Source organism: Balaenoptera acutorostrata, chromosome 17 (genome assembly GCF_949987535.1).
Source record: "Balaenoptera acutorostrata chromosome 17, mBalAcu1.1, whole genome shotgun sequence".
Taxonomy (NCBI): domain Eukaryota; kingdom Metazoa; phylum Chordata; class Mammalia; order Artiodactyla; family Balaenopteridae; genus Balaenoptera; species Balaenoptera acutorostrata.
Window position 1 is genome coordinate 1,469,289 of NC_080080.1, and position 23,962 is coordinate 1,493,250.

General features: G+C 50.2%; 1 protein-coding gene across 1 annotated transcript; it reads left to right on the plus strand.

The window, feature by feature from the left end:
• Positions 1-11,434: 11,434 nt before the first annotated feature.
• Positions 11,435-19,063, plus strand: LY6K (lymphocyte antigen 6 family member K). The gene is made up of 4 exons (XM_007166877.2): positions 11,435-11,541; positions 16,382-16,478; positions 17,383-17,484; positions 18,703-19,063. Exons 2-4 carry the CDS (start codon positions 16,400-16,402, stop codon positions 19,005-19,007), a joined length of 486 nt encoding a protein of 161 aa, XP_007166939.1. The 5' UTR covers positions 11,435-11,541; positions 16,382-16,399; the 3' UTR covers positions 19,008-19,063.
• Positions 19,064-23,962: the final 4,899 nt, after the last annotated feature.

A 23,962-nucleotide genomic window follows, 5' to 3' on the forward strand; every position in this document is an offset into this window, starting at 1 on the left:
TCCAGCTGGGAGCCGGAAGCCCCCGGGGGGAGCCACGCCCCTGCTGACTTGCACCCCGGGTCTCCTCACCTGCAGGTTGAAGCCCCACAGGGACGATGCTCCTCTTGGCCTTACTGCTCCTCCCGGGCTGGCCCCTGGGCTTCGCTGACTCAGCCTGTGAGTATCAGGTCTTCTGTGTCTTGGAGGGGATGAGACTTCTCTTAATTGGGGTCATTTTAAGGGTGTGAATGGAACTTTCATCATCTCAGCCAGCTGAGATCTCCATCGTCAGTGCCGTTGGTGGGCACGGGTGTCCGTGAGCAAGGGGAGGGTCAGGGTGGAGGAAGGCTTCCTCCAAAGACCAGTGGACCCTGGGGCCTGAGGGGGCGGGGGAGCCTCCAGCTGTGGCCCTTCCTCATCTGGAACAGGCAGGAGTGGCTGAGCTCAGGGAATTCAGGGGGGCTTTGGCCTCTTATGACCGCCAGGCCTTCCTTGAAAAGGTGGGTCCAATCAACAGAGCAGAGGCTTCACACACCTGGGCGCCTGGAGGTGTTCCTGGGAAGCTGTCTCTGAGAACAGGACAAACGCCCGGGTATAGCCGGCTTCTGTCCAGGGATCCCGTCCTGCCCTGGCTCAGGGCCCACGGACGGCTCAGCTGTGCAGCCTCGGGGAGCCCTTGGTGCTGAGGGAAGGGGACAGCTGCCGGAGGGGTGCAGCGGGTGGTCACGAGGAAAAGGCACGTCGCAGCAGGAGCCTGACACTGCCCTCTGTTATCTAGGGACCTATAATTTGAAATGCCATGACTGTTGGGCCATAAACAGCTTCACCTGTCCAAATGTTAGAGAGTGTCCTTATGAATTCAGGCGCTGCCTGACTGTCTCCATTCGTAAGTACCTGATTATCTTTCTTACACCTGTGAACTAGTCACCCCACCTGAGCAGCCTCAGGGACAGGGCCACTCTGTCCTTTCTCTGTGCCCAGCCCCTTGGCCTTGGCCTCCTCTGTCCCCATCCTGAGAGCATGATCCCAGAACTAGGCTCAGCCCCAGGAACGGGCAGTAGCAGCCTCTTACAGAGACACAAACCCTGCCAGGTGGGGCCTCCTGTGCACACGTGACCTGCGATGTCTCCAGGGGCTGGGAGGACAGCTGCACCTCAAGGCCTCCACGCCTTAGCAGTCCCTGGTCATGTGGGTCGATGCCCCAGTGCGGCCTGGGCAATTCCCTGTCGTCCTTTGGATTGTGGTCCTCTGGCGAGGCCTTCCAGCAAAGCAGGCCCAAGAAGTAGATGCACCTTGGACTCCTTGGGACAATGCCTACCACACAAAAGATTCTCCCCAGCTTTTGGATGCTTTAATAAGGAGACAAACTTACCACAGTGATAGACTCAGGTCAGTAATCGTTTCCTGGAAGGAGCAGACAGCAAATGTTTTCAGCTTTGTAGGCCTTCTAGTCTCTGTCACTACTACAAAACATTGTCTTTGTGCAGGTGGAAGCAGCCATACAGGGTAAGTAAACATATGATCGTCCCTGTGTTCCAACCAAGCTTTATTTACAGACACGGTTGGTGGATGGGGTTTGTCCCAAGGCTCCTGTTTGCCAACCGCTGCTATAGAAGGTCTGAACAGCTCCGTTAACAAACTAGGAACAATCAGCACATAAAACAGCAGACCCAGAGATGACCAGATACAGCTTTTTACTGGGTCACATATGACTCCACTTGGTTGAGTTCATGCCATGATATAACCCAGCATCAACAAGTCTCAAATGATTGACATTACGTAGGGGTCCTTCTCTATTACAGTGAAGTTAAGCTAGAAATCATTACTCAAAAGAGAACCAGGAGATCCCCAACTGCTTAGTGATCATTCAGGGCATTTCTAAACCAATTTCACAGAAGACAAGCCCCAACAGAAATTGGGAAATAGTAAGGTCTAAACGATTATGAAGTTATGACAAGTTAAAAGTGTGGGGAAAGCAGCTAAAAAAGTGCTTAGTGCAAAATATATCACATCACAGGCATCTAGTAGAAGAGAGAGCAGGGTGAAAATTTTCTCAGCTTCCATTCAAGATGTTAGAAAAAGAATAGATGATCCACCCAAAGAAGTGAGAAGGAAATATAAAGAGGATAGCAGAAATGAACACAAGGTAAATTCACAAAGCCAACGTTGGTTTTTTGGAAGGATGCACAGTACTGGTAAAACAGAAGAAGAGATCACAAAGAAGAAAAATAAAATTCTCATTGCCAATATCAAAATGGAAAGGGAGGCATCAATCAGCCCTCACTGACCTTATAAAGAAAATAAGGGGCTGTTATGTGTAGGCTCCCTGTGGTAAATGTGAGATTCTTGATGAAATGGGGAAAAACTTGAAAAACACTGTTAAGCATAACTGCCTCCCAATGAGATTGGGAGGCTGAAGTGTCCATCATGCTTTCCAAAAAACCTACGAACCAGAGCTTGCTTCCCTGGCAAACACCGCACTAGTTTCATGGGAGAAATCACCCCAATCTTCCACAATCCTCTCCAGATAACAAACAGGGAGGGGCTGCTCCCCAGCACATTTACCGTAGCAGCTTAAGCCTAACGCAAAACCCGAAAAGACAGTGGAAGAGTGGGAAATCTCTGACCATCATCTCTTATGAATAGAGATGCAAAGGTACTAACCAAACATTTGCCAGAAAAACCCTTGTCTACATGACCTGCTGGACGCCCAATGCATGCCTACCCTGGATGGGATCCTGGAATAGGACAAGAACAATAAGGGGAAATGAATGAGCTCTGAATAAGTGTGGAGTTGAGTTAATAAGAATTTATTAATATTCATTCATCATTTGGGACTAATGTACCATGGAAGTGTGATGACAGACAAGAGGGGAGTGATTACAGAATTGCATTGTGACTTACAGTTTGAAACCTACTAGTTCAATTCACCACATTAACAAAGAAAATAGGAAACATCATAGAATGTTGATCAACATGCAGAAATTTTTATGTTAAAATCCAATACCCTTTCCCAGTTAAGAAGAAAAGTGAAAGGAAACGGAAGCAGAAGGGAATTTTATCTCATAGAAATTATGATATTTCAATAGAAGGGTGGGAAGATTTTCCTGAGTCAAAATGGGGTCCCGATGCCTGCCATCACCACCTCTGCTCCCCATGGAACCAAGTTCATGGTCGGTTCAGTTAGGCCAGAGAAAGAAACAAAACACATGGTGATTGGAAAGACAGGAACTACACTGCTACAAGTCACCAAAGACCATAGGCTTTGGAAAAAACAAGTGAATTTAGCACGGGCCCTGGATACAAGGTCAGTATTCAGCAATCAATCTTAAAAATCAATTGTGTTTCTATACACCAACGACTGACCAACTGAAAGTGAAATTTACAAAAAACACAAAAGTATCACTACCTAGGAAGAAATCCAACTAGATTTGTGCAAGATTTCCACACTGCAACTACAAAAACACTATGGAAGTTAAAGCCTTAAACCCATAGAAGGATACAGCAACCTTATGGTGGTGAGTCCCAATGGAGTAAAGATTAATCGACAAGTTCAATGAAATTGGAGTCAGGGTCTCAGCAGGTGGTGTGTGTGTGTGTGTGTGTGCGCGTGAAGATTCCTAATGTTCAAGTGTTTATGGAAATGGAAAGGGCTAGGAATAGCCAAGGCAAGCTAGTGGGAGAAGAAAAACGCTGGAGGACTTGCACTCTCAACTACCAAGAGCATTTATATCGTCTCATTTATGAAGACAGTGTGGGGTGGGCTCAAGATTGAAAAATAGACCAACAGAGGAGAAAAGCAAAGTCAGAAAACACATATATCTAGTTACGGGCTTCCTGACGAAGCCGACCCTGCCCTGGAGTGGGGATAGACTCTTCATTGCCTTGACGAGTGGTGGATACACGAGATAACATACTCGGTATTCACACCACGCAAAAGAAGCAGGTTTGGGACATTTGTGGATCTCAATAAATACTCAAAAATGAAGTTGTTAAAACAAAATGTAGAAGGCTATCTTTATGTCCTTTGGAAAATTAAGAATTTTCAAAACTGAACAAAATTCTGCTGGTCACATAAGAAAAAATGATAACTGGCATTATGTAAAACTTTACAATGTCTGCCCCTGAGAAGGTACTGATAAGACAGTAAAAATGCACGCCATTGATGAGGAGAAAGCACTTCAAACACATATCTGCTAAACAACTCGTATTCAGAATATAGAATGAACTTCTTCCTACCAGTCAGTAACTAAAATAGTAGATCATCCAACAGAAACTTGAGCAAAAGGCATGAAGGCAGTTTACCAGATGTGAAATGTGTATGGGTAATAAGTATAAGAAAAGTTGTTGAACACGATTCCTCTTGGTGGAAATGCAACTTGAAACCACAATACGATGACCCCAACGGGAATGACTAAACGTTCAAAGACGACCACACCATGTGTTGGCGAGATTTTGAAGTGTGCGGGATCGTGTGGAGTATAAGCAGGTACACTCTGCGGAAATCTCTTCAACAGCCTCTGCCAAAGCTGTACTTGAGCACGTCAAAGACCCGGCATTACCACTTCTGGGTACGGAGCTCCTGAAGCACTCGCAATGCCCCACCTCAAGACAAGGACAGGAATATTCACTGCAGCACCACCTGGGGTAGTTACAACCAGAAACGGCCTTAATGTCCGTCAACAGTAAACTGTGGTTTATATTCATCAATGCAAGTATACAACTACGAGAGTGAAGAACATACAACCATGCACAAAGGCAGGGACGCGTTTCACAAACACCAGCAGAGAAGAGGAGGCAGCCACAAAAACAAAGTAGGATTTCATGGTCATTGATTCAGAAGCAGGCAAACTCATGTATAGGGTCGGAAATGCAGACCTTTCTTATCTTTGGCCTTGGCGCTTCTAGTGCCTGAATGGAGGAACGGAGGGAGGAATTCGGGGCTTTACACTCAGTTCTATTTCTTGAGCTGGGTGCTGTCACATGGTGATATGCACTTGGTGAAAATCCATTAAAGATGTTGGCCTACTATTATGCACTTTTCTGTAGAATGTTGTACTTTAATGAGCTCTTTATCACATATGGAACATAAAGAAAAGCAAGTGACTGGAGTGTAGCCGTTAGTTCGTTTGATGTGTTTGAAGAGGTGACATCAGATGCACGAGTGGGTACATCCATCCTGGCTAGCTCCAGAAGGAAAGGAAGTATTTGTGCAAAGGCTGTGAGACACAAGGGGAACAGAACAGGTGAATGAGGCCTGTGGAATTTAACACAGGGATTCACGAGGCAGGTCTCGGGGGGAGCCCTGATCAGATAGCATTGGTTGGTCCAGGCCATTGGTGAGCCCTCCAGCGAAGGTCATCACAGTGTTCGTGGGGCTCTGCCTGGGATGGTGCGTCAGGTCTGCCCTGGGGCATCAGCGTTTCTATATTGGGCCAGGAGCTGGGAACAGCAGGCAGAGGGGCTCTGCAGGAGCTCATCTAGAGGGGCCATGCCAACTGCAGAAAATCAGCTGAAGGCCCTACTGTAGGGGCTCTCTGCTTGAGGGTCTGTGTGATCTTTGGGATCCAAACAAAACATGTTTCCAGGTCTCCATTTTATTTCTGGGTCCCTGGAATCCTTATGACAAACAACGAACAGGACGACTCATTGGTATAGCTACGGGCCAAGGGACCATAAAACTACTTAGGGAGGCCAGATGCCTAGATGAGGTGGCAGTGTAGGTTGAAAAACATCTCCAGGGGAAGTTCTTCATGGAATAACCAGAACCTCTAGTGGGCTTGGATATTCTTGCTCAGTCAAGAATTTTAGGCAATGTAACAACATTTGGGGGATGGAGCTAGTTAAGATAAATGTGCTTTGATATTTGCAAGTAGAAATCGTGAAATCTAAGATTTGCATCTCTACTTCATTTTTAGGTTTGAGTCCTCGGGAACTGCTCGTTTACAAGAACTGTACAGACAACTGCACGTTTGTGTATGCAGCCCATCAGCCTCCTGAAGCCCCCAGAAAAAGATATTTTCTTACTAACAGTTTCTACTGGGTTAGTTGTTGTAGTTCTATGACTTGCAATTATGGAGGACCTACTAATCTTGAGAGGGACATCTTACCCGATTATACAGTTGAGGAGGAACTGGAAGGAACTGTGCGACCGGGGGGGTCAACCTTGTTCCTGAGCTTTGTCTCCATCCTAGTCAGCAAAACACTGGCGTGAGAAGCCCCTGTGGAGGGACCGATCGTCTCCCTGTTTCACAGAATGAGTTGGTGGTCCTTTGCTTTCTTGTGAGCCAGAGACACGGATCCCCCAGGGGCCCCCTTGGCGAGTTACCCATTGAGGGCTTATTTCAAGTGAGAAATAAACAGCATTATTGTTTGGGTACTGTGGACTCAGAGACTTCTTTGTGGTTTTAGCATTTGACCCTTTTTCCCTCATTAGGCATCATCTCACACATAGACAGAAATATCTTGCCACTTTAGGGAGCAGAGATGGGCGTTTTAATAAAAGCAAAACAGTCACAGGGCAGAGTCTACGCGCCCCCTGAGAGAGTGGCGCCAGGTCTGCTCAGACCCCGGGCACCCGAGGCACCTGAGCCTGCATCCTCCCAGTTTTCAGGTGGGGACGACGGAAGCGGACAGGGTCCTGGAGATGCGGTGGTATGTGGGCTGTCGGGGCCTGCCATAGAGACTGTCCAGCGCCCCGCGTGGCTCAGAAAGACACGCCCTGCGTGACTCGAGCCGCCTCTGAAGGCAGGTCTTTGCTCTTAAGGCCTTCCACGAATTGGATGAGGCCCACCTGTGTTATGGGGGATAATTGGCTGTACTCAAAGTCTCCTGATGAAAGAGCTAATCGCATTTAAAAATATCTTCAGGGCAACATTGAGATTGGTGTTTGGCCAGTGAACTGAACACCATAGCTTAGCTAAGCTGACACGTGAAATCACCCATCACTCTGGATATTTCACACAAAAGGTATCGTACAATATATGGCCTTTTGTGTCTGGCATCTTTAACTTGGTGTAATATTTCAAGGTTCATTCAAGTTGTAAAATGTGTCATTAGTACATTTCTTACTTAGTACTTTTCATTTCTTTGCTGCCCTGGATTCGAGAGTTCCATATCAAAGCTAGGTGGGCGCCAGGTCACCAGTCTCTAGAAGAGTGTTTTGGTCATGGCGGGGTTTCGACCCAGGGAGTACAGTAGCACCTTCACCAACGTCTGCAGACAGGTGGGGAGGGGCAGGGTCAGAAGCCCTGTGGGTGAAGGTCAGAGGGCGGGGTGTCTCACAGAGGAGCCCTGCGGCCTCACTCACCCCGGCCGGGACGTGGTAGTTCTGCAGCACCAAGTCTGAGCTCACCTGTCGCTCCAAGAAGACACCCACGGGGTACAGCCTGTGCACAGGGGCGGCCGACAGGGCCCTGAGCTGGGACAGGGCCCTCACTTCCCTTGTGCAGCCTTCCTAGCCCAGCGCCCACGGCCCGAGGGCAGCTCCCCCAGCGCCCTCACAGGCCACTCCTGGCACCGGGAAGTCCAAATCCCGAGGGGCTGCTTCCTTGCATCTCCTGAGTCAGCCAAAGCTGCCCCGGCCTGAGCAGCCCCGGGCCAATGAGGACACGACCGACGATGGTCCCGGCACACTGAGGTGGGATCCCAGAGGGAGAAGCACCCCCATCCCTCTAGGGAGAGGAAGAGGAGGTGCAGGGGGACGTGGCCTTGGGCCAAGCTGCCGATCAGCAGCCCCGGCGTCTGCCTGCAAGCCCCGGCGAGCGGGCTGTGCCGACGGCGGGGCCAGGGCAGCGGGGGTGGCCCAGGTCTACCACGCCTACCTCAAGGTCTCCTTGAGGGCCGCCCGCAGCAGGGGCAGCTCCGTGGTTGCCCTCTGGGGATCTTCTGAGATCCTGGCCTCGGCCCCCAGGCTCTCCTGGCGCAGGGCCTGCTGCACTTCCGGGTTCCGAGCCAGTTCAAAGAGAGTCATCAGCAAGGGGAAGGCTGTCTGCAGGAGCCATGGGGCCAGGGCTCAGACCTGGGCACAGGCCGTGCCCCTCCACCCCCAGGGCACCCCTCCCCGAATTCCTCCCTCCATTCCTCCATTCAGGCACTAGAAGCGCCAAGGCCAAAGATAAGAAGGAAGTGTCTGCATTTCTGAGCCTATACATGAGTTTGCCTGCTTCTGAATCAATGACCATGAAATCCTACTTTGTTTGTTTCTGCGGCTGCCTCCTCTTCTCTGCTGGTGTTTGTGAAACGCGTCCCTGCCTTTGTGCATGGTTGTATGTTCTTCACTCTCGTAGTTGTATACTTGCCATTGATGAATATACCACAGTTTACTGTTGACGGACATTAAGGCCGTTTCTGGTTGTAACTACCCCAGGTGGTGCTGCAGTGAATATTCCTGTCCTTGTCTTGAGGTGGGGCATTGCGAGTGCTTCAGGAGCTCCGTACCCAGAAGTGGTAATGCCGGGTCTTTGACGTGCTCAAGTACAGCTTTGGCAGAGGCTGTTGAAGAGATTTCCGCAGAGTGTACCTGCTTATACTCCACACGATCCCGCACACTTCAAAATCTCGCCAACACATGGTGTGGTCGTCTTTGAACGTTTAGTCATTCCCATTGGGGTCATCGTATTGTGGTTTCAAGTTGCATTTCCACCAAGAGCAATCGTGTTCAACAACTTTTCTTATACTTATTACCCATACACATTTCACATCTGGTAAACTGCCTTCATGCCTTTTGCTCCAATTTCTATTAGATGATCTACTATTTTAGTTACTGATTGGTAGGAAGAAGTTCATTCTATATTCTGAATACGAGTTGTTTAGCAGATATGTGTTTGAAGTGCTTTCTCCTCATCTATGGCGTGCATTTTTACTGTCTTATCAGTACCTTCTCAGGGGCAGACGTTGTGAAGTTTTACATAATGCCAGTTATCATTTTTTTCTTATGTGACCAGCAGAATTTTGTTCAGTTTTGAAAATTCTTAATTTTCCAAAGGACATAAAGATAGCCTTCTACATTTTCCATTTTAACAACTTCATTTTTGAGTATTTATTGAGATCCACAAATGTCCCAAACCTGCTTCTTTTGCGTGGTGTGAATACCGAGTATGTTATCTCGTGTATCCACCACTCATCAAGGCAATCAAGAGTCTATCCCCACTCTAGGGCAGGGTCGGCTTCGTCAGGAAGCCCGTAACTAGATATATGTGTTTTCTGACTTTGCTTTTCTCCTCTGTTGGTCTATTTTTCGATCCTGCGCCCACCCCACACTGTCTTCATAAATGAGACGATATAAATGCTCTTGGTAGTTGAGAGTGCAAGTCCTCCAGCGTTTTTCTTCTCCCACTAGCTTGCCTTGGCTAATCCTAGCCCTTTCCATTTCCATAAACACTTGAACATTTGGAATCAACTTCATGCGCACACACTCACACACACACACACACACACACACACACACACACACACCACCTACTGAGACTGACTGCAATTTCATTGAATTTGTAGATTAACCTTTACTCTATTGGGACTCACCATCAATAAGCTTTGCTTTAAGGCTTTAACTTCAATAGAATCTCTGGTTCATAGGGTTTTTGAAAACTATTAAGGACATTTCAGCCTCCCTCTCTCATTGTGGTATGGTTAACAGTGTTTTCCAAGTTTTCGTCCATGTCATCAGAAATCTCACATTTTTCACAGGGAGCCTACTCGTAACAGCCCCTTATTTTCTTTATAAGGTCTGTGAGGGCTGTTTGATGCCTCCCTTTCCATTTCTGATATTGGCAATGAGAATTTTATTTTTCTTCTTTGTGATCTCCTTCTGTGTTACCAATACCCTGAATCCTTGCAAAATACCAACCTTGGTTTTGTGAATTTACCTCGTGTTCATTCTGCTATCCTCTTTATACTTCATTTCTCTGGGTGGATCATCTATTCTTTTTCTAACATCTTGAATGGAAGCTGAGAAAACTTTCACCCTGTTCTCTCTTCTACTAGATGCCTGTGATGTGATATATTTTGCACTTTTTCAGCTGCTTTCCCCACACTTTTAACTTGTCATAACTTCATAATCATTTAGACCTTACTATTTCCCATGGAGAGAGAAGTGTTGATGATAACTAAATTTAGGATAATGGAGTTGTCTGCAGGACCTAAATTCTACCACGGTATCTTCTGTACGTATTTTGACCCCGTGTTAGGGGGTACATATGATTGTAATGTCTTTCTGATATTTTGTCCCTTCGCCTCTACACAATGTGGCTCTTCACATAAGTAATGCTCTTGTCTTAATATTTACTCAGCCTGTGTGTGTGTATAAGAGGGTCCTTTGGGGGGCAGTCAAATTGTAGACCATTTTCTATATTTCATTTTCAATCTTTTCATGTTCTTGTTTTAAAGCATGTCTCTAATAAAGAGCATATGTTATTTTTTGTTTACCCCAAAAGTCTTGAGTTCCTAATTGTAGCCATGTAAATAATAATGTATTTAATATGTTTGTTTAAACATTTCATTTCCATTAAATGTTTACTTTGAGATAATTGTGTATTCAAATACACTTGTAGGAAATACAGAAAGATCCTGCGAGTCCTTTACTCAGTTACTTGTTAATATCTTGCAAAATATAGTACAGTATTACTACTAATAGGGTAGTGCTATTCACAATAGTGAGGAAAAAGATTGGTTTGATCACTGCAATTATCCCTTATATGGACACACGAACCTCTTTTCCACCCATATCTGGAAACAGTGTCCCCTGCAGTACTAATTTCATGTCCATTTATAAAAGTTTGTCACCTGTATGATGGCATATAAAAGAAACAGTGTGGTATGTAACCTTGGGAGATCGTCTTTTTTCACTGAGCTTAAGTCCCTGGATATTCATTTAAGTCAGTGCATCTATCACATTTTCCTCTCTTTACTGCTGAGTAATTTCCCAGGTGAGAAAGTTACATGGTTTGTTTACCCACTGCAGGACATCTGGGCTGTTTCTGGTCGTGGGATATTACAAATAAAGCTGTCATATACAGCCATGCGTATGTTTTCTATGGACACGTTTCAATTTGGGGAAAACAGAGAGGTAAAGTTGGGGATCTTATGGTAGTTGCTTGTTTAGCGTTTAAAGCAACTGCCACCCTGCCCTGCACGTTGGCTGCACCATTTTTCTGGGTCTCCAGCAATGTGTGAACGATCTGGTTTCTTTGTATCCTCCCCAGCATTTGGTGTGGTCCCTCTGGAGACCTCCACGCCGCCCCCGTCCTGCCCAGACCTTCTGGAATCATCTCCCCTTTCCGTGTCCTCCGAGACCTTCGGTCACCGACCCGCGGCCAGACGCTCTGAGGAAACCGCCTCTGGGGACGCACTTCCGCCCCGAGGCCAGGCCGAACCTTATAGAGGCCGCGCGAAGCCTGACGGGAAACGCCCTTCAGTCCTTCCTGGGTGGGGTCTGGGCTCTGAGTCTGACCGGCCTCTCCTCACTCTCCTGCGGCGGCTGCGCTCCCTACGGCCTGCGGCGGCTGCACTCTCTACGGCCTGTGGGAGCCTGTCTTGAGGTCGTGTCCCTGAAGGTTCCATAAGGTCTGGGCAGAACGCGGGCTGGGAGGGGGGAGGGGAAGGTTCCAGAAGGTCCGGGCAGGACACGGGCTGGGAGGGGAAGGTTCCAGAAAGTCTGGGGAGAATGTGGGCTGGGAGGAGGGGACGGGAAGGTTCCAGAAGGTCCGGGCAGAACGCAGGCTGGGAGGGGGGAGGGGAAGGTTCCAGAAGGTCCGGGCAGGACACGGGCTGGGAGGGGAAGGTTCCAGAAAGTCTGGGCAGAACGCGGGCTGGGAGGGGGGAGGGGAAGGTTCCAGAAGGTCTGGGCAGAACACGGGCTGGGAGGAGGGAGGGAAAGGTTCCAGAAAGTCTGGGGAGAATGTGGGCTGGGAGGGGGGGAGGGGAAGGTTCCAGAAGGTCCGGGCAGGACACAGGGATGGGGCAGATTCCAGAAGGTCTGGGTAGGAGATGGGGGGAGGGGGATGGATGGGGGGGTGGGGGGGTGACGGATGGTGGGGCGGGAAGGTGCCAAAAGGTCTGGGCAGGATGCAGGGTGGTGGGGGCAGTGCTGCAGGCTTGGACTGGGTCTCAGGTCAGTGTCTGCAGATCCTGGGGTTTGGCCCTGCCCTCCTGGAGCAGGGGTCGCAGATCCCATTACCACCACCCATCCGTTCTGACCACACGGCATCCCTCCCCTGGGGTCCCATGGCCTCTCTACCCACCTAGCAGCCCTTCCTGTGGGTGTCCCTTTCACCACCCCTTGTGCCATATAAAATATGATGACAGATGGCATATATTATCACCTTTCTGGGTACGGATGGCCCACTGAACCCACACGGCATCTTCACCACTGAAACCCCTGTCCCACCCGGACCCCACCTAACATCCCCTCCCCTGAGTCCCAAGGCTCCCGGACTCATATACCCGTGCCTTGTAGATTCCAGGTTTATTTAAATTAAGCCCCTAGGAGGATCAGGTATTTCCTACTAAAAGCAATTCACAGATATGACACTCTGTTATCTTTCTGTTAGCCGACACCCTCAGTGGAGGACCAGCACAGAGATTTGACCAGGTCATCATTTTCCTTCCCAAACTAGTGGCCCCAACAGAGAGGAAAAATGAGGTTACAGGCTGCTGCTGAACTTTGCCTTCTACAACCTTTTGTAACCTCTGGAGCTAAAATTGGGGGGGGTGGGCTCAAAATAATCCAGGGTCCAGAGTAGTCCCCAGGATCTTTTTTCCAGAGATCTCTTCAGGTGATTTCTTTCCAGTTGGCACTGAATAAGGTTACCTATCACACATTTCTTTGAGGGACATCATCCACATGGTATTATCAATGTAGCTACTCGCTGATTCATGATGGTTATCGGTCTGAGACCCACCACACTGGATTTTCACATATGCTGGCAAATTCAAACTCCTCCGTGGCAAAACTATAAATGTATGATGAGTTTCATTTCCAAAGAATACGCCTTTTGCCTGAATTGGGAGAAGAAGGCCTTAGCTAAGTTGTCCTTGATACACCAATTCTCCCATCAGCTGTTTTTCTTCTTGCACAGTCTTTGCCATATCAGGGACAACTGAAGCAGTGCAAAGGGCCACCTGTTTTAATTCTCTTTCATTTAATGATGTTCTTATTCCTTTTTCTATCCCCATAGAAGTCACTGTAGCTTGTAAGACTGTGACTAGCAATCCTAAAACATTCTAAATACCACCCCCAGCCCGTTTAACCTATACGCTGCAGAAGCCTTAGATTCCTACACTCAGGGTTATGCAATCAAATTCTGGACCTTCAGTCTTTCACTGAGGAGGTGAATTCAGCCTCTTGTTGAGATATTTTCTGCTCTGTGTCACGATTCTCATAATGGATTGAATCTGGGCTAAATCACGTAGAGCCCATTTTTTTTTTAATTAAAAAAATTTTTTTTTGGCCATGCCACTCATCTCACGAGATCTTAGTTCCCCGACCAGGGGTCGAACCGGGCCCATGGCAGTGAATGCATGGAGTCCTAACCACTGGACCGTCAGGGAATTCTCTGTAGAGCACATTTTTAATCCCTGGCACTTTATATAAATTGTTTGAAACAGTAAAGTTGAAAAATTTACAGCAAATACAAGGATACCCACCACCTAAAGTCCACCCTTAACATTTGACTAGTTTTTCCATGTATCCATCCATCTTTCCAACCAGGCTTTAATTCATCTTATCTTTTGGTTCATTTCAAAAGGAACTACAGGCATTAGCATTCTTTCCCCTACAAACTGTAGCAGTTTTGCCTTGCATGATTCATGCTTTATGTGTCTTATCTAAAAATTCTTTGACTAACCCAAGATTGAAAAAATTGTTCCTGTTTCCTTCTAGAAGTCTTCTAGCTTTGTATTTAGATAAGTTTTATAGCTTATAGTTATACCTGTGATCCATTTCCAATGGATTTTTGTATATGATGTGAGGTAAGGGGAAAGTCACGTTTATGTTTTTGCTTTTCTTTTTTACAAGTTTTTTTCATTTGGGGGCATATCTTTTGCATTTGGTTGCTCAAAGGTCCCAGCACCATTTGTCACAGAGGTGGCCCTTTCTTCATTGCATTATCTTGCTTGGCACTTTTGTCTAAAATCAATTAATCACACATGGGTAGGTCTGTTTCTTGACTCTTTAGTCCATTCTGTTGATTGTATGTCTAAGCTTTCTGCAGCTGCAGCCTCACACTGTCTTGGTTACTGTAGCTTTTTTCTAACTACCATTCAAAATCCAGAACCATAAAATAAAAGATGGTGATAAAGCTCCTCTCCTGACCAAACTCCAGCCACGCTCCTCTGGGCCTTTTATCAACTAGGCCTCAAGCTTGGCCTGTAAAGACTAGAGCAAACACGAAGGTCGCTTCTAACAGCGGAAGGCCGCAATCCTAGGATGACCCAAATCCCCCCACCCCCGCCTTAAAGTACCTGCCTGAAGCACTGTGTTCCAGCGGCCACCTGAAGATGGGCCCCTTCTCCCAGCCTCCGTGGGAGGGCGGGAGCTTAACTTAGATAAGTGCCGGTTAGCAAACCCAAGTGGGTTTCACAGGGACCAACCGTGCCTTCCTGCTTTTGTAACTTTCACCTCCCTGACTCCACTGGGCCCCTCTCGCCGCCTCCCTACTCCCTCACTCTCCCTTTGAAATGCCCAGTCACCCCTGTGCAAATCCAAGTGGAGTTCCCTTCATGCAGACTCTTTTCCCCACTGAAATAGAATGTTCCTGATCAAAATCCATCCTTACCACTTTAACTAGTGTCTGACTTTGTTTATCTTTGACCATGAAAAGCAAGCACTTCTGCTTGGCAAAAAATACCAAGACCTGTATCAGATAGGAAAAAAGTTGTTTTGACTTTTTATGGCAGACAATGGACTGCTGTCACAGTGCATTTAGACAACAGACTCGAATAGAGAGCCCAGAAAAAGGAATACACGTACCTACCTGAATGCAAAAGCTTGCTCAACGTCACTCATAATTAAAGAAATGCAAATTCATGCTACGGGATACTATTTTTACCTACTGGATTGGTGAAAACCCAAAGGATGGATAAGCATGCATTCTTTCTTACGATACTGTGGGAACCGGCACTCACACTTCTCAAAGACGGGAGGAGAAAACTGATGTAGCTGTTGGGCAAGTGCATCGATAGATTGCAACTACATTGAACCTGAGACTGTCAGTCGAATTTCTGGGAAACCGTCCTTCCGGTGTACCTGCACTCGTAAGAAATAACATTACGGACAATTGCAGCTCTATTTCTAGTATGACACGCTGTAAACAACACAAAGGCTCATGGAAGGAGGCTCTGTAATACACTATCCTGCATCCAGGCCGTGGATGCTGCGCCTTGTAAAAAAACAGGAGAATTCCTGCGAAGGTGCTGCCAGCGCTAACGCAGCCACGTCTGCAGGAGAGGGCGCGGGAAGGACGCAGGCGGGGAACAGCCACGTTCTTCCCGCAGCGCCACGCTCCTCCGGGGCCACGACGTGGGAGAAACCAGAACGCGATCCCGTGCGGCCCGGGAAGCGACAGGGTGCGAACGCCAGGGGCACCCGGTGCAGCCTCTCCCCGAGCGCCAGGCGCCGGTTGCGCGTGCGCGGCCCGCCCACAGGGGGCAGGGCCCTGCGGGGTGGGAGGGGCGGTGGGTGTCCGCTCCCCCCGTGCGAGGGACCTGCCGGCCCCAGACGCGTGGCCAGTGTCTCTCCTCCTGGACCCGCCACCCGCCAGATAGCAGGGCGAAGGTGGGTGTGGAACTTGGGGAACATTCCAGAAGGAGCAGGAGAGGGGAGCCCGGAAGGGAGCGGGTGGGAGTGCACGGGGGGCGTGAGGCCTGCAGGCTTGGTGAGAGGAGAGCCGGCCTCAGCATCAGGGGTGGCAAGGCCAGCCTGGGCTGGGCTGGGCGCTGCAGGGGTACCCAAGCCTTCCTGTGCCCTGGGGTCAGGATGCACTGGTGATGACCCGGCCACAGAGGGAGGTGGAGGAGGGAGGCCGGTGGTGCTGGGTGGGAGGGTGCCCCATGCGGGCTCCCGAGAGAAGAGGAGTTCAGATCAGCGGTGGGCGAAACCTGGTGCAGCCTTCAGGGAGCAGCGGCAGGCACACCTGCCGAGCGGGTTTGCTGGGGCACATGGGTGAGTGAATGCGGAGCTCCAGGGAGTGGTGACGCCCCTGGGGACAGAGGGGACTTAGTGGCGGTGACAGGCCGCCCGGCACCAAGAGGCCACACCGAGCCCCAGGCCCATGGCTGAGGAGGAGAGCGGCTGCCCCAGTGTCCAGTGGGGAAGGGCTCCAAATGGCGGTGGACACATGGGGGCCTCATCTAACCCTAGAGCCACAGGGCTGACCAAGTGGCCCTGCTTGCTCCTCACGTCCAGGGCCAGACATCGCGGGAGATGGCGGGCCTCCTTGCTTTGCTGCTGGTCATGAGCCTGCCGTGGGTGGAGACCAATGTCACCGTGTCTGGAAGGCAAAGTAAGTTCCAGGCCCTTGGCCTCCTGGGCTGGGGGGAGGAGGTGGGCTGGAACGCCTGTGCGGACTCGGGGGTGGCCGTCCACGTTTGGACGCCGCCCTGGCCCCAGGTGGGTTTGGACAGTTGTAGCACAGAGGACTCGGTGGGCAAAAGAGCGTGAGGAGGGTGGTCAGCTGGCCTGGACGCCGAGTGGGGGAGCCTCTTGATGCGGAGCCCCCCAGGAGCAGGGCGGGATGGCTGCTTTCATTCCCCAGCGCCCAGCTCTCCCTGCCATGGCCCTGCCTTCCTGGGGGAGGTCAGGCTGGAGGCCCAGCCGTCACTGGGCCTTCTGGGGCTGCCTTTGAGAGCAGAGAGCTGCAGGAGCGTGACGCAGAGCTGGCCGTGGGCCGCCGCTCCGGGGTCAGGAGGGACTCCGGGTCTCGGGAGGGGACGGGGGAGCCCGGTGCTGAAGGAGGTGGGGCGGGCCAGGAAGGGGGGGGGAAAGGGTGTGTGGGAGCAGAGTCCAAAGCTGTGGGGTTTCTTTTTCTAGAGAAGTCAGAGGTGAGATGCCGGAGCTGTGTGTGGATGGGGCGCGTCCCTGAGTCTGGGCGGGGTGGGGGGAGGCGAGCCTTGGGTGCTGCCATGTGGACGTGGGAGCTTGCACGTCTCTGGGGCGAGTGTCTGTGCGTGTCGGTGTTCGTGCGGTGGGTCTTGGTGTGGACGTGTGAGTGAGACACACCCTGTGCGTGGATGAGGGAAGCCCAGAGAGGAGAGAAGGCGCTCCGGGGATGGGGCGGGCTGTGGGGAGCTGGAAAGACAGAGGGACCCCAGGCTGTTCTCATTTGGAGGAAGGAGAGGATGGCGGGTGTTGGTCTGACAGGACCTGAGAGCTGCCACATTCCATTTTCTTTTTATTCCTCATTTCAGACGTACTGAGGTGTCACGTTTGCGAGGAGGAGAACAGTTTCGATTGTGAAAGACCAACAGACTGTAAAGCGGACACTCCATATTGCACTTCTGTTGCCGTGAGTAAGTATCTCAGTTAGTACTGGGGTTCCACAGGCAGGTCAGTAGAATACTTTCAGGGTTTAGGGTCTGTCTAGTTTTCCTCGATAGAGAATAACTAGTATGAAAGCGACCCTTTTGTTAAATTTGAAGAGCAAAGTCCTGTGAAGCCAGGAGGGCAGGTGGGCCATGCAGGAGACCCAGCTTATGTAAGTCACAGCAGGGCCGATGTAGGGCAACACGCATTGACCGCTGGTCAGGGTGAAATACTGAGGTGTAGGAAGAAAGTAACGGAGAGTTCTTTTCATTCACTTCTAAGTGAAAAATTAAGCTTTAAGGACTTCAAATGTCCCACCAAGAGTAGCTTTTACAAGAGATGTACATAATTAGGGGCGTGGGCTTAAAATATGTTCTGAAAGGAGTGTGCATGCTTTAAAACGTCCGGAGACCACTGCTGTGTCATCTGAAATTCGCCCGAGGACTTCTGGCCTCATGAAGAGCTCTCTCCCGAGGGTGAGTCTGAAGGCCCCAGCGTGACCCAGCAGTGGCTTCGTCAGGGCTGGAGAATTCACTTTCCGTTCGTCAGCCGCTTCTGGAGGCCTCCATGTTCCCAGAAGTGTGCGGGGTGCTGAGTCGGTCGAGGTGTAAGCCCCACTGCAGCCTCACGTGGACCTGATAACTTAGCGTGGAAAGGTGACCGCACAGTGAAATATGAGGTGAGGTGCAGTCGGAAGACTGGCCGTGTCCCCAGCGCTGACCTGTGCCCTTGCAGCAGGCTCCCTGACACAGCACTCACACCCAGGCCCTGGGCAGCGGCTCCTCAGGAGGCCAGCTCCAAGCTCCGGGCAGTGGCTCGGACGGCCGGGAGCCCCTTGCTCTCGTGTGTCTGTCCGTGGTCACAAAGGCCTGAGCGACCCTGCGTTTGAGAAGTTGAGGCCGAAGGAGCCTGTACATTCCCAAAGGGAGACCGCCAGGCCCAGGTTCCCGGTGTGCGCGGACAGGCCGAGGCTGGGGCATCCGATGCCACACCGACTCCCAGAAGCAAATCTGAACACAAAGCCCTGATCCTCTTCCTCTGTGGTGATGGCTCCTGACTCCCCATCAGGTGCCCTCTTTGAGCGGGGCTTCTGAGAGGCGGCACCGGAAGGGTCAGTGTTGGGCAGATTTCAGACAGAAATGGTGTTGGTGTCGTTTTCAATTCATGTGACTCCTTTCTGTCTCTCTGTCCTTATTTCCCATTAGGAATATTTCCACGGTTCTTCTATGTCTCCAAGCAGTGCGTAAAGTATTGTGGGATAACCAGTCCGCCTCCGCAGATGGCCAAGTCGTTCGTGCTCGTAAAGCCCATGCCCTTCCTGTTCATGGCGTGCTGTAAGCAGAACCTGTGCAACAACCAGAAACCAATCATCAAAGAAAACATAGAAGATAGATACAAAGAGGGGGGCGGGGAGGACGGCAGCAGCGGGCAGGGCAGCGGAGGCAGCAGTGCGGGGCTGGTGACTTTCCTGACACTGGCCTCTGGGCTCCTGGGCCTCAGGCTGCCGTGATGAAGCCGACTGGCTGCAGATGGTTGGAACCTGTTGCATTAAACTTGTTTTCCATTGATTAGCTCACTGGTGGTCTGACTTTCCAGGGACCTCGAAATGGGGAAGGAGTGGGGAGATCGAATCTATTTGGCTCTAGCCGGCAGGTCGGCAGGTCAAATTAGAGCAAGGCCAAACCTTCCCCATAGCGATTTTTTTTTTTTTTAAGGCAATGTTATTTATTTATTTATTTTATTATTTATGGCTGTGTTGGGTCTTCGTTTCTGTGCGAGGGCTTTCTCTAGTTGCGGCAAGCGGGGGCCACTCTTCATCGCGGTGCGCGGGCCTCTCACTATCGCGGCCTCTCTTGTTGCAGAGCACAGGCTCCAGACGTGCAGGCTCAGTAGTTGTGGCTCACGGGCCTAGTTGCTCCGCGGCATGTGGGATCTTCCCAGACCAGGGCTCGAACCCGTGTCCCCTGCATTGGCAGGCAGATTCTCAACCACTGCACCACCAGGGAAGCCCAACCCCCATAGCGATTTTGTCTACAACTTGTTTCTCCTTGAAATCAAGACTTGTAACTCTTGACTCCCCTTCACCTTGGAGGGCCTCAGTATTGATGGAAGCGAGGGCCTGAGGCCCACCCATGAGGAGTAGTGCTCGGATGCTTCTGACCTTTGCGGGGGCCCAGGGTCAGTGGGGGAGACAGAATGATTTGGGCGTAAGACACCCCTGAAGCGAAAGAAATACTGCTCAGCGTGGGGAGTGGGACATCGTCCTGGGGACAGCCGTCTTCTGACAGGGGAGGCCCCATGGCCGCTCTCCTTCAGCTCTTGCTACCAGCTCCCAGGAGACAGAAGACAAGGAATTCTGCTGAATAAGCATGGACGTCACCCACCAGCTGGCACAGGTGGGTGGACTCACAAATTCTTTCACGTGCATTTGTCCAGCATCTGAAACTTGAGCAGGTAGACAGCAGCAGGGTCAGCCTTTTCTCAGTTTTCAGTTGAGACGCAGCTGTCCAAAGACAGCTGAAAAGTCAGAGTCATAGTTGTGCACAAAACAAAGGCTTTCTCCCCCGTGGCGTTGACTCGGTGTTAGGATGCGTGCAGCGCCATCTGCAGCTCACCTTCCTACCCCGTCTGCCCACACTCCAGCCTGCCCCAACCTGGTCTGACTCAGGGAGACTGCTGGATGGGGCAGCCTGGGAACCTTCCAAAGAGTCTCGGTGGCCGCAGAAGGAGGCACTGCGGGGCAGGCAGGGAGGAGGGCCCTCTCTGTCACATCTGGACCCTCTAAACCAGAGGTCTAGGTGGGCCAGAAGGCCCCTGAGGGTTGGCCGGCAACTCCAGGACTGAAGATTTCCAGCATCTGTTAGGCTCCTACTGCGTGTGTGTCCCTTGTCCAAGCACAGGCTCTGCGCTCACACCCTGCTGCTCGTGCCCGGGGCCAGGAACTGCGTCCCCCAGCTGCTCCCGACTCACATCCTAGGATAGAGCTTGGGGAGCATCCCTTTTGTTAGGGCAGGCAAGAGAGGCAAGAGGTCAACTAAGCGAGAGTTACCATGGCAACCTGACATTGGAGCCTCTTCACCAGGAGGACGGTTAGGTGCAGTGTAAGATAACCGGGAAGTCAAGACGTGTGAATGTGGAGAATCCCTAAGTTTGGATCTGGTGGGTCTTTGGTGATTTGATGAGCATCACTTTCAATGACAGATGATGGGTGATACCAGCGTATTGCAGGATGAGTTCAAGTGAATTGGGAAACATGTTGTCACCAGTGTGACAGATACTCTTTCTAGAAGTCACTGTGGAAGGAAGGAGCTGTAAGAGGGTAGTGTTTAGAAAAAACAGATCAAGGGTCAACATCGGTGCCACAGTAAGAATGTAAAGACTTGGGAGCCTTTATCTGCGAAGAGTGGGGAGCCAGTCGGTGAAGGACAGAAGCAGGAGGCGGGGGCCCAGCTGGTGCAAGCAGAATGGAACGGGATCCAGAGCAGAGGCCGCAGCCCTGGCAGGGGGAGGGGACGCTTCTCCCGTGAGCCAGCAGGGCGACGGGCAGGAGTGCACAGAGAGCGCACGTGTGGGAAGGAGCCGGGAAGTTGAAAGACTTCATTCCCCACAGTCACGCTTGCTCCGTGAAGCGGCAGGTGGGGGCATCTGCTGAAGAGAGTGGGCGAACAGACGCGGTGGGGCATGATGGCAGCTTGGGACCGTCCCTGCAGGCAGGAGAGATTGGAGGTCGTGGCGGAGACCGTGCAGAGACCCAGAAGAGCTTGCTGGCAAGAGGACGCAGGAGCAGTCGAGGCGCAGGAGCGGAAATGGTGAGGGCTCTCGGAAGCCTGCTGTGAGCTAATCCCCTCGGTCACCAGGGCAGGAGGGAACTGCACTTGGTTTCAGGAGAGCAACTGAGTGACAACCTGTCGAAACTTGGCCAGATAGAGAAGGAGGTCCAGCCAAGGTAAATAGGACCAGGCCAGGCCTGCAAGGCCACATGGAGGTAGAGGACAGAGTGCTGGCTAGAGTCGAGGGAAGAGCGTGAAGGGAAGGGGCCTACAGTCACCCGGACCCCTCAGAACTCCGTGCAGAGTAAGGGAAAGCTCACGTGCTGGGGAAGGATGCGTGATTCCGCGGGTGGCGTTGCTAAGGTGGGCCACCGTGTTCCTTAAGAGCCGGTGTGGTGCAAGTGACAGAAAACCCCAAACCATGGTGACCTCAGCAAGGGCAGAAAGTGTTTGTTTCCGGCTCATGTACACGAAGCGCAGCGCTCAGCAGCCCAGAGCGGCGCGGTGTGGCAGGAAGCACGCTCTGCCTTGCCGAGCGCTGCTGCAGCTCGGGCACACGCTTCGGGGAGCGGAGTGTGGGGGCTGCAAAAGCAGGATCTCTTTCAAAGTGACAAGTTCTCCAAAATATATATGCATGCCCAAGTTGTCACCTGTACGTAGGCTTTAAAAAGCAAGAAAACTGAGAATGTGAGGGTCCACTCTGAGTATAGGAAGCAGTCTTCTAGGGAGAACAGGCATCTCAGATGCTCTGAGCTGCCAGTGCCTTGGACGGTTGGACTCAACGGGCCACGTGAAGACACGCAGAGGAGCCAGAGACTGCAGCCTTCAAACGCTGCTCCGCACCCACAGCAAAGGCCCCCCCTCCCGATACACATGGAGCAGCTCACAAGGTGCTGGACACACAGGCTCGCCAAAGCCTCTGCATCTCTGAACAAGCACGTCCACCTGAAACGTCGTCCTCTGTCTCAAGCACTTGGAATGCTCCTACCAACTCACTCCCTCCATAGGCCAAGCGCAGAACCGATACTACCACAAAACAAAAACAGTACAAGAAAGGAACACAAGAGGTCCACGTAACTGTGAACTAAAAAAAACTGGCTATTTGGCTGTATTAAAATAATAACAGGTTATGACCAAGTACAATTTGCTCCAGAAACATTAAGAATGAGTCAGTCAAAAAAAAAAAAGAATGAGTCAGTCTTAGAAAAAAATGTCAACCAAGGAGATAAAGGATAATAACCACAGGATCATCAACATTCACTTATATGATTTTGTAAAAATCCTGGATCACTAGGAGCAGGAAAAAATGTCAGTAATTTAATAAAAGTCACCCACCAGAAACCTAAAACGGACACCATACTTAGTGGTGAAGGATTCCAAGTGCTCCCATGTAACCCAAGAACGTAATGCACACACACACTGTCCCGGCTACAGTCAGATGCTCAAGTGGAGGCTTAGACATGTCACAAAGGAAGGAGAATAAAGGAAGGACTATAGAAATGCCTTCCCCCAGCAACAAGTCTAACTGCACAGCTAAAAACCCTCCTATTACAAAACACTTTAAAATGCTGCATGAAAAAACATTCTAAATACTTTTCAACTGTATGCCAAGCTAATGTGAACATTTCAGAAGAGGAAGAAAGGAAAGAAGAGAGGGAGGGAGGGGGAAAGGAAGGGAGGGAGAAAGGAAGGGGAAAGAAAAAAAAAGAAAAAGAAAAGAAAAGGAAACAATCTTGACAATATATGGACAGCAAGTAGTGAAGCTGGCAGCTGCCTTCAGGATACTTGCTTCTTTCCAGTCACCTCGAGCCACAGGTTGGGTGGCAGACAAGGCACTGGCCTCCATAAGAGAGGAAGTGAAGGTAAAAAAAACACAAATGAGGAGCTTCAGAAGGGATATGCCCTAAATTAAATACTAAACTAGAAAAAAAGATACTCTCTGCACAAGGAAGCTTGTCTGTGTCAGTATTGGCTCTACATGGAGAAAAACATATGAAGAGAAGTTTTTCTTGAGAATTAGAAACTTTCATATGACCTTGGGGCTTGTATTTCCACTACTGGTTTATTCCAATAATCCTCAAGCCACAAAATAAATGTTAAGTGGCAATGATAGGTTTCACCCTGTAGATACCTAGAAGAACAAAGGAAAATCCTCTCTGAAGGAATATCTGCTCAACTCAGAAGTCAGAGTCCCAAAGGTATTATATCAATAAATATCTGCTAAAAAATCAAAAATCACAAAAGACACAAGAAAACAAGAAACAATGAGTAAGCAGAAGTAGATCACCAAAGGTTTCAAACATTGGAAATCATAGATATATAATACAAAATAAATTTGCTTTAAGAAATAAAAGAGCATAGAAAACATGAGGAAAGAACAAGATACCATCAAAAAATATTTGGCAAAAAAATAAAGGAAACTGCTGGAAGCAAATGATGTAATCTTTGAATATAAAAACTTAAGGGGGGCTTCCCTGGTGGCGCAGTGGTTGAGAGTCCGCCTGCCAATGCAGGGGACACGGGTTCGAGCCCTGGTCTGGGAGGATCCCACATGCCACGGAGCAACTGGGCCCGTGAGCCACAATTACTGAGCCTGCGCATCTGGAGCCTGTGCTCCGCAACAAGAGAGGCCACGATAGTGAGAGGCCCGTGCACCGCGATGAAGAGTGGCCCCCGCTTGCCACAACTAGAGAAA

Bases quoted from the DNA above. Each gene is read 5' to 3' on its own strand.
- LY6K (XM_007166877.2), top strand. From the start codon at position 16,400: ATGGCGGGCCTCCTTGCTTTGCTGCTGGTCATGAGCCTGCCGTGGGTG. The intron at 16,479-17,382 runs GTAAGTTCCAGG...TCCTCATTTCAG, and splicing joins CACCGTGTCTGGAAGGCAAA to ACGTACTGAGGTGTCACGTT. The intron at 17,485-18,702 runs GTAAGTATCTCA...ATTTCCCATTAG, and splicing joins TTGCACTTCTGTTGCCGTGA to GAATATTTCCACGGTTCTTC.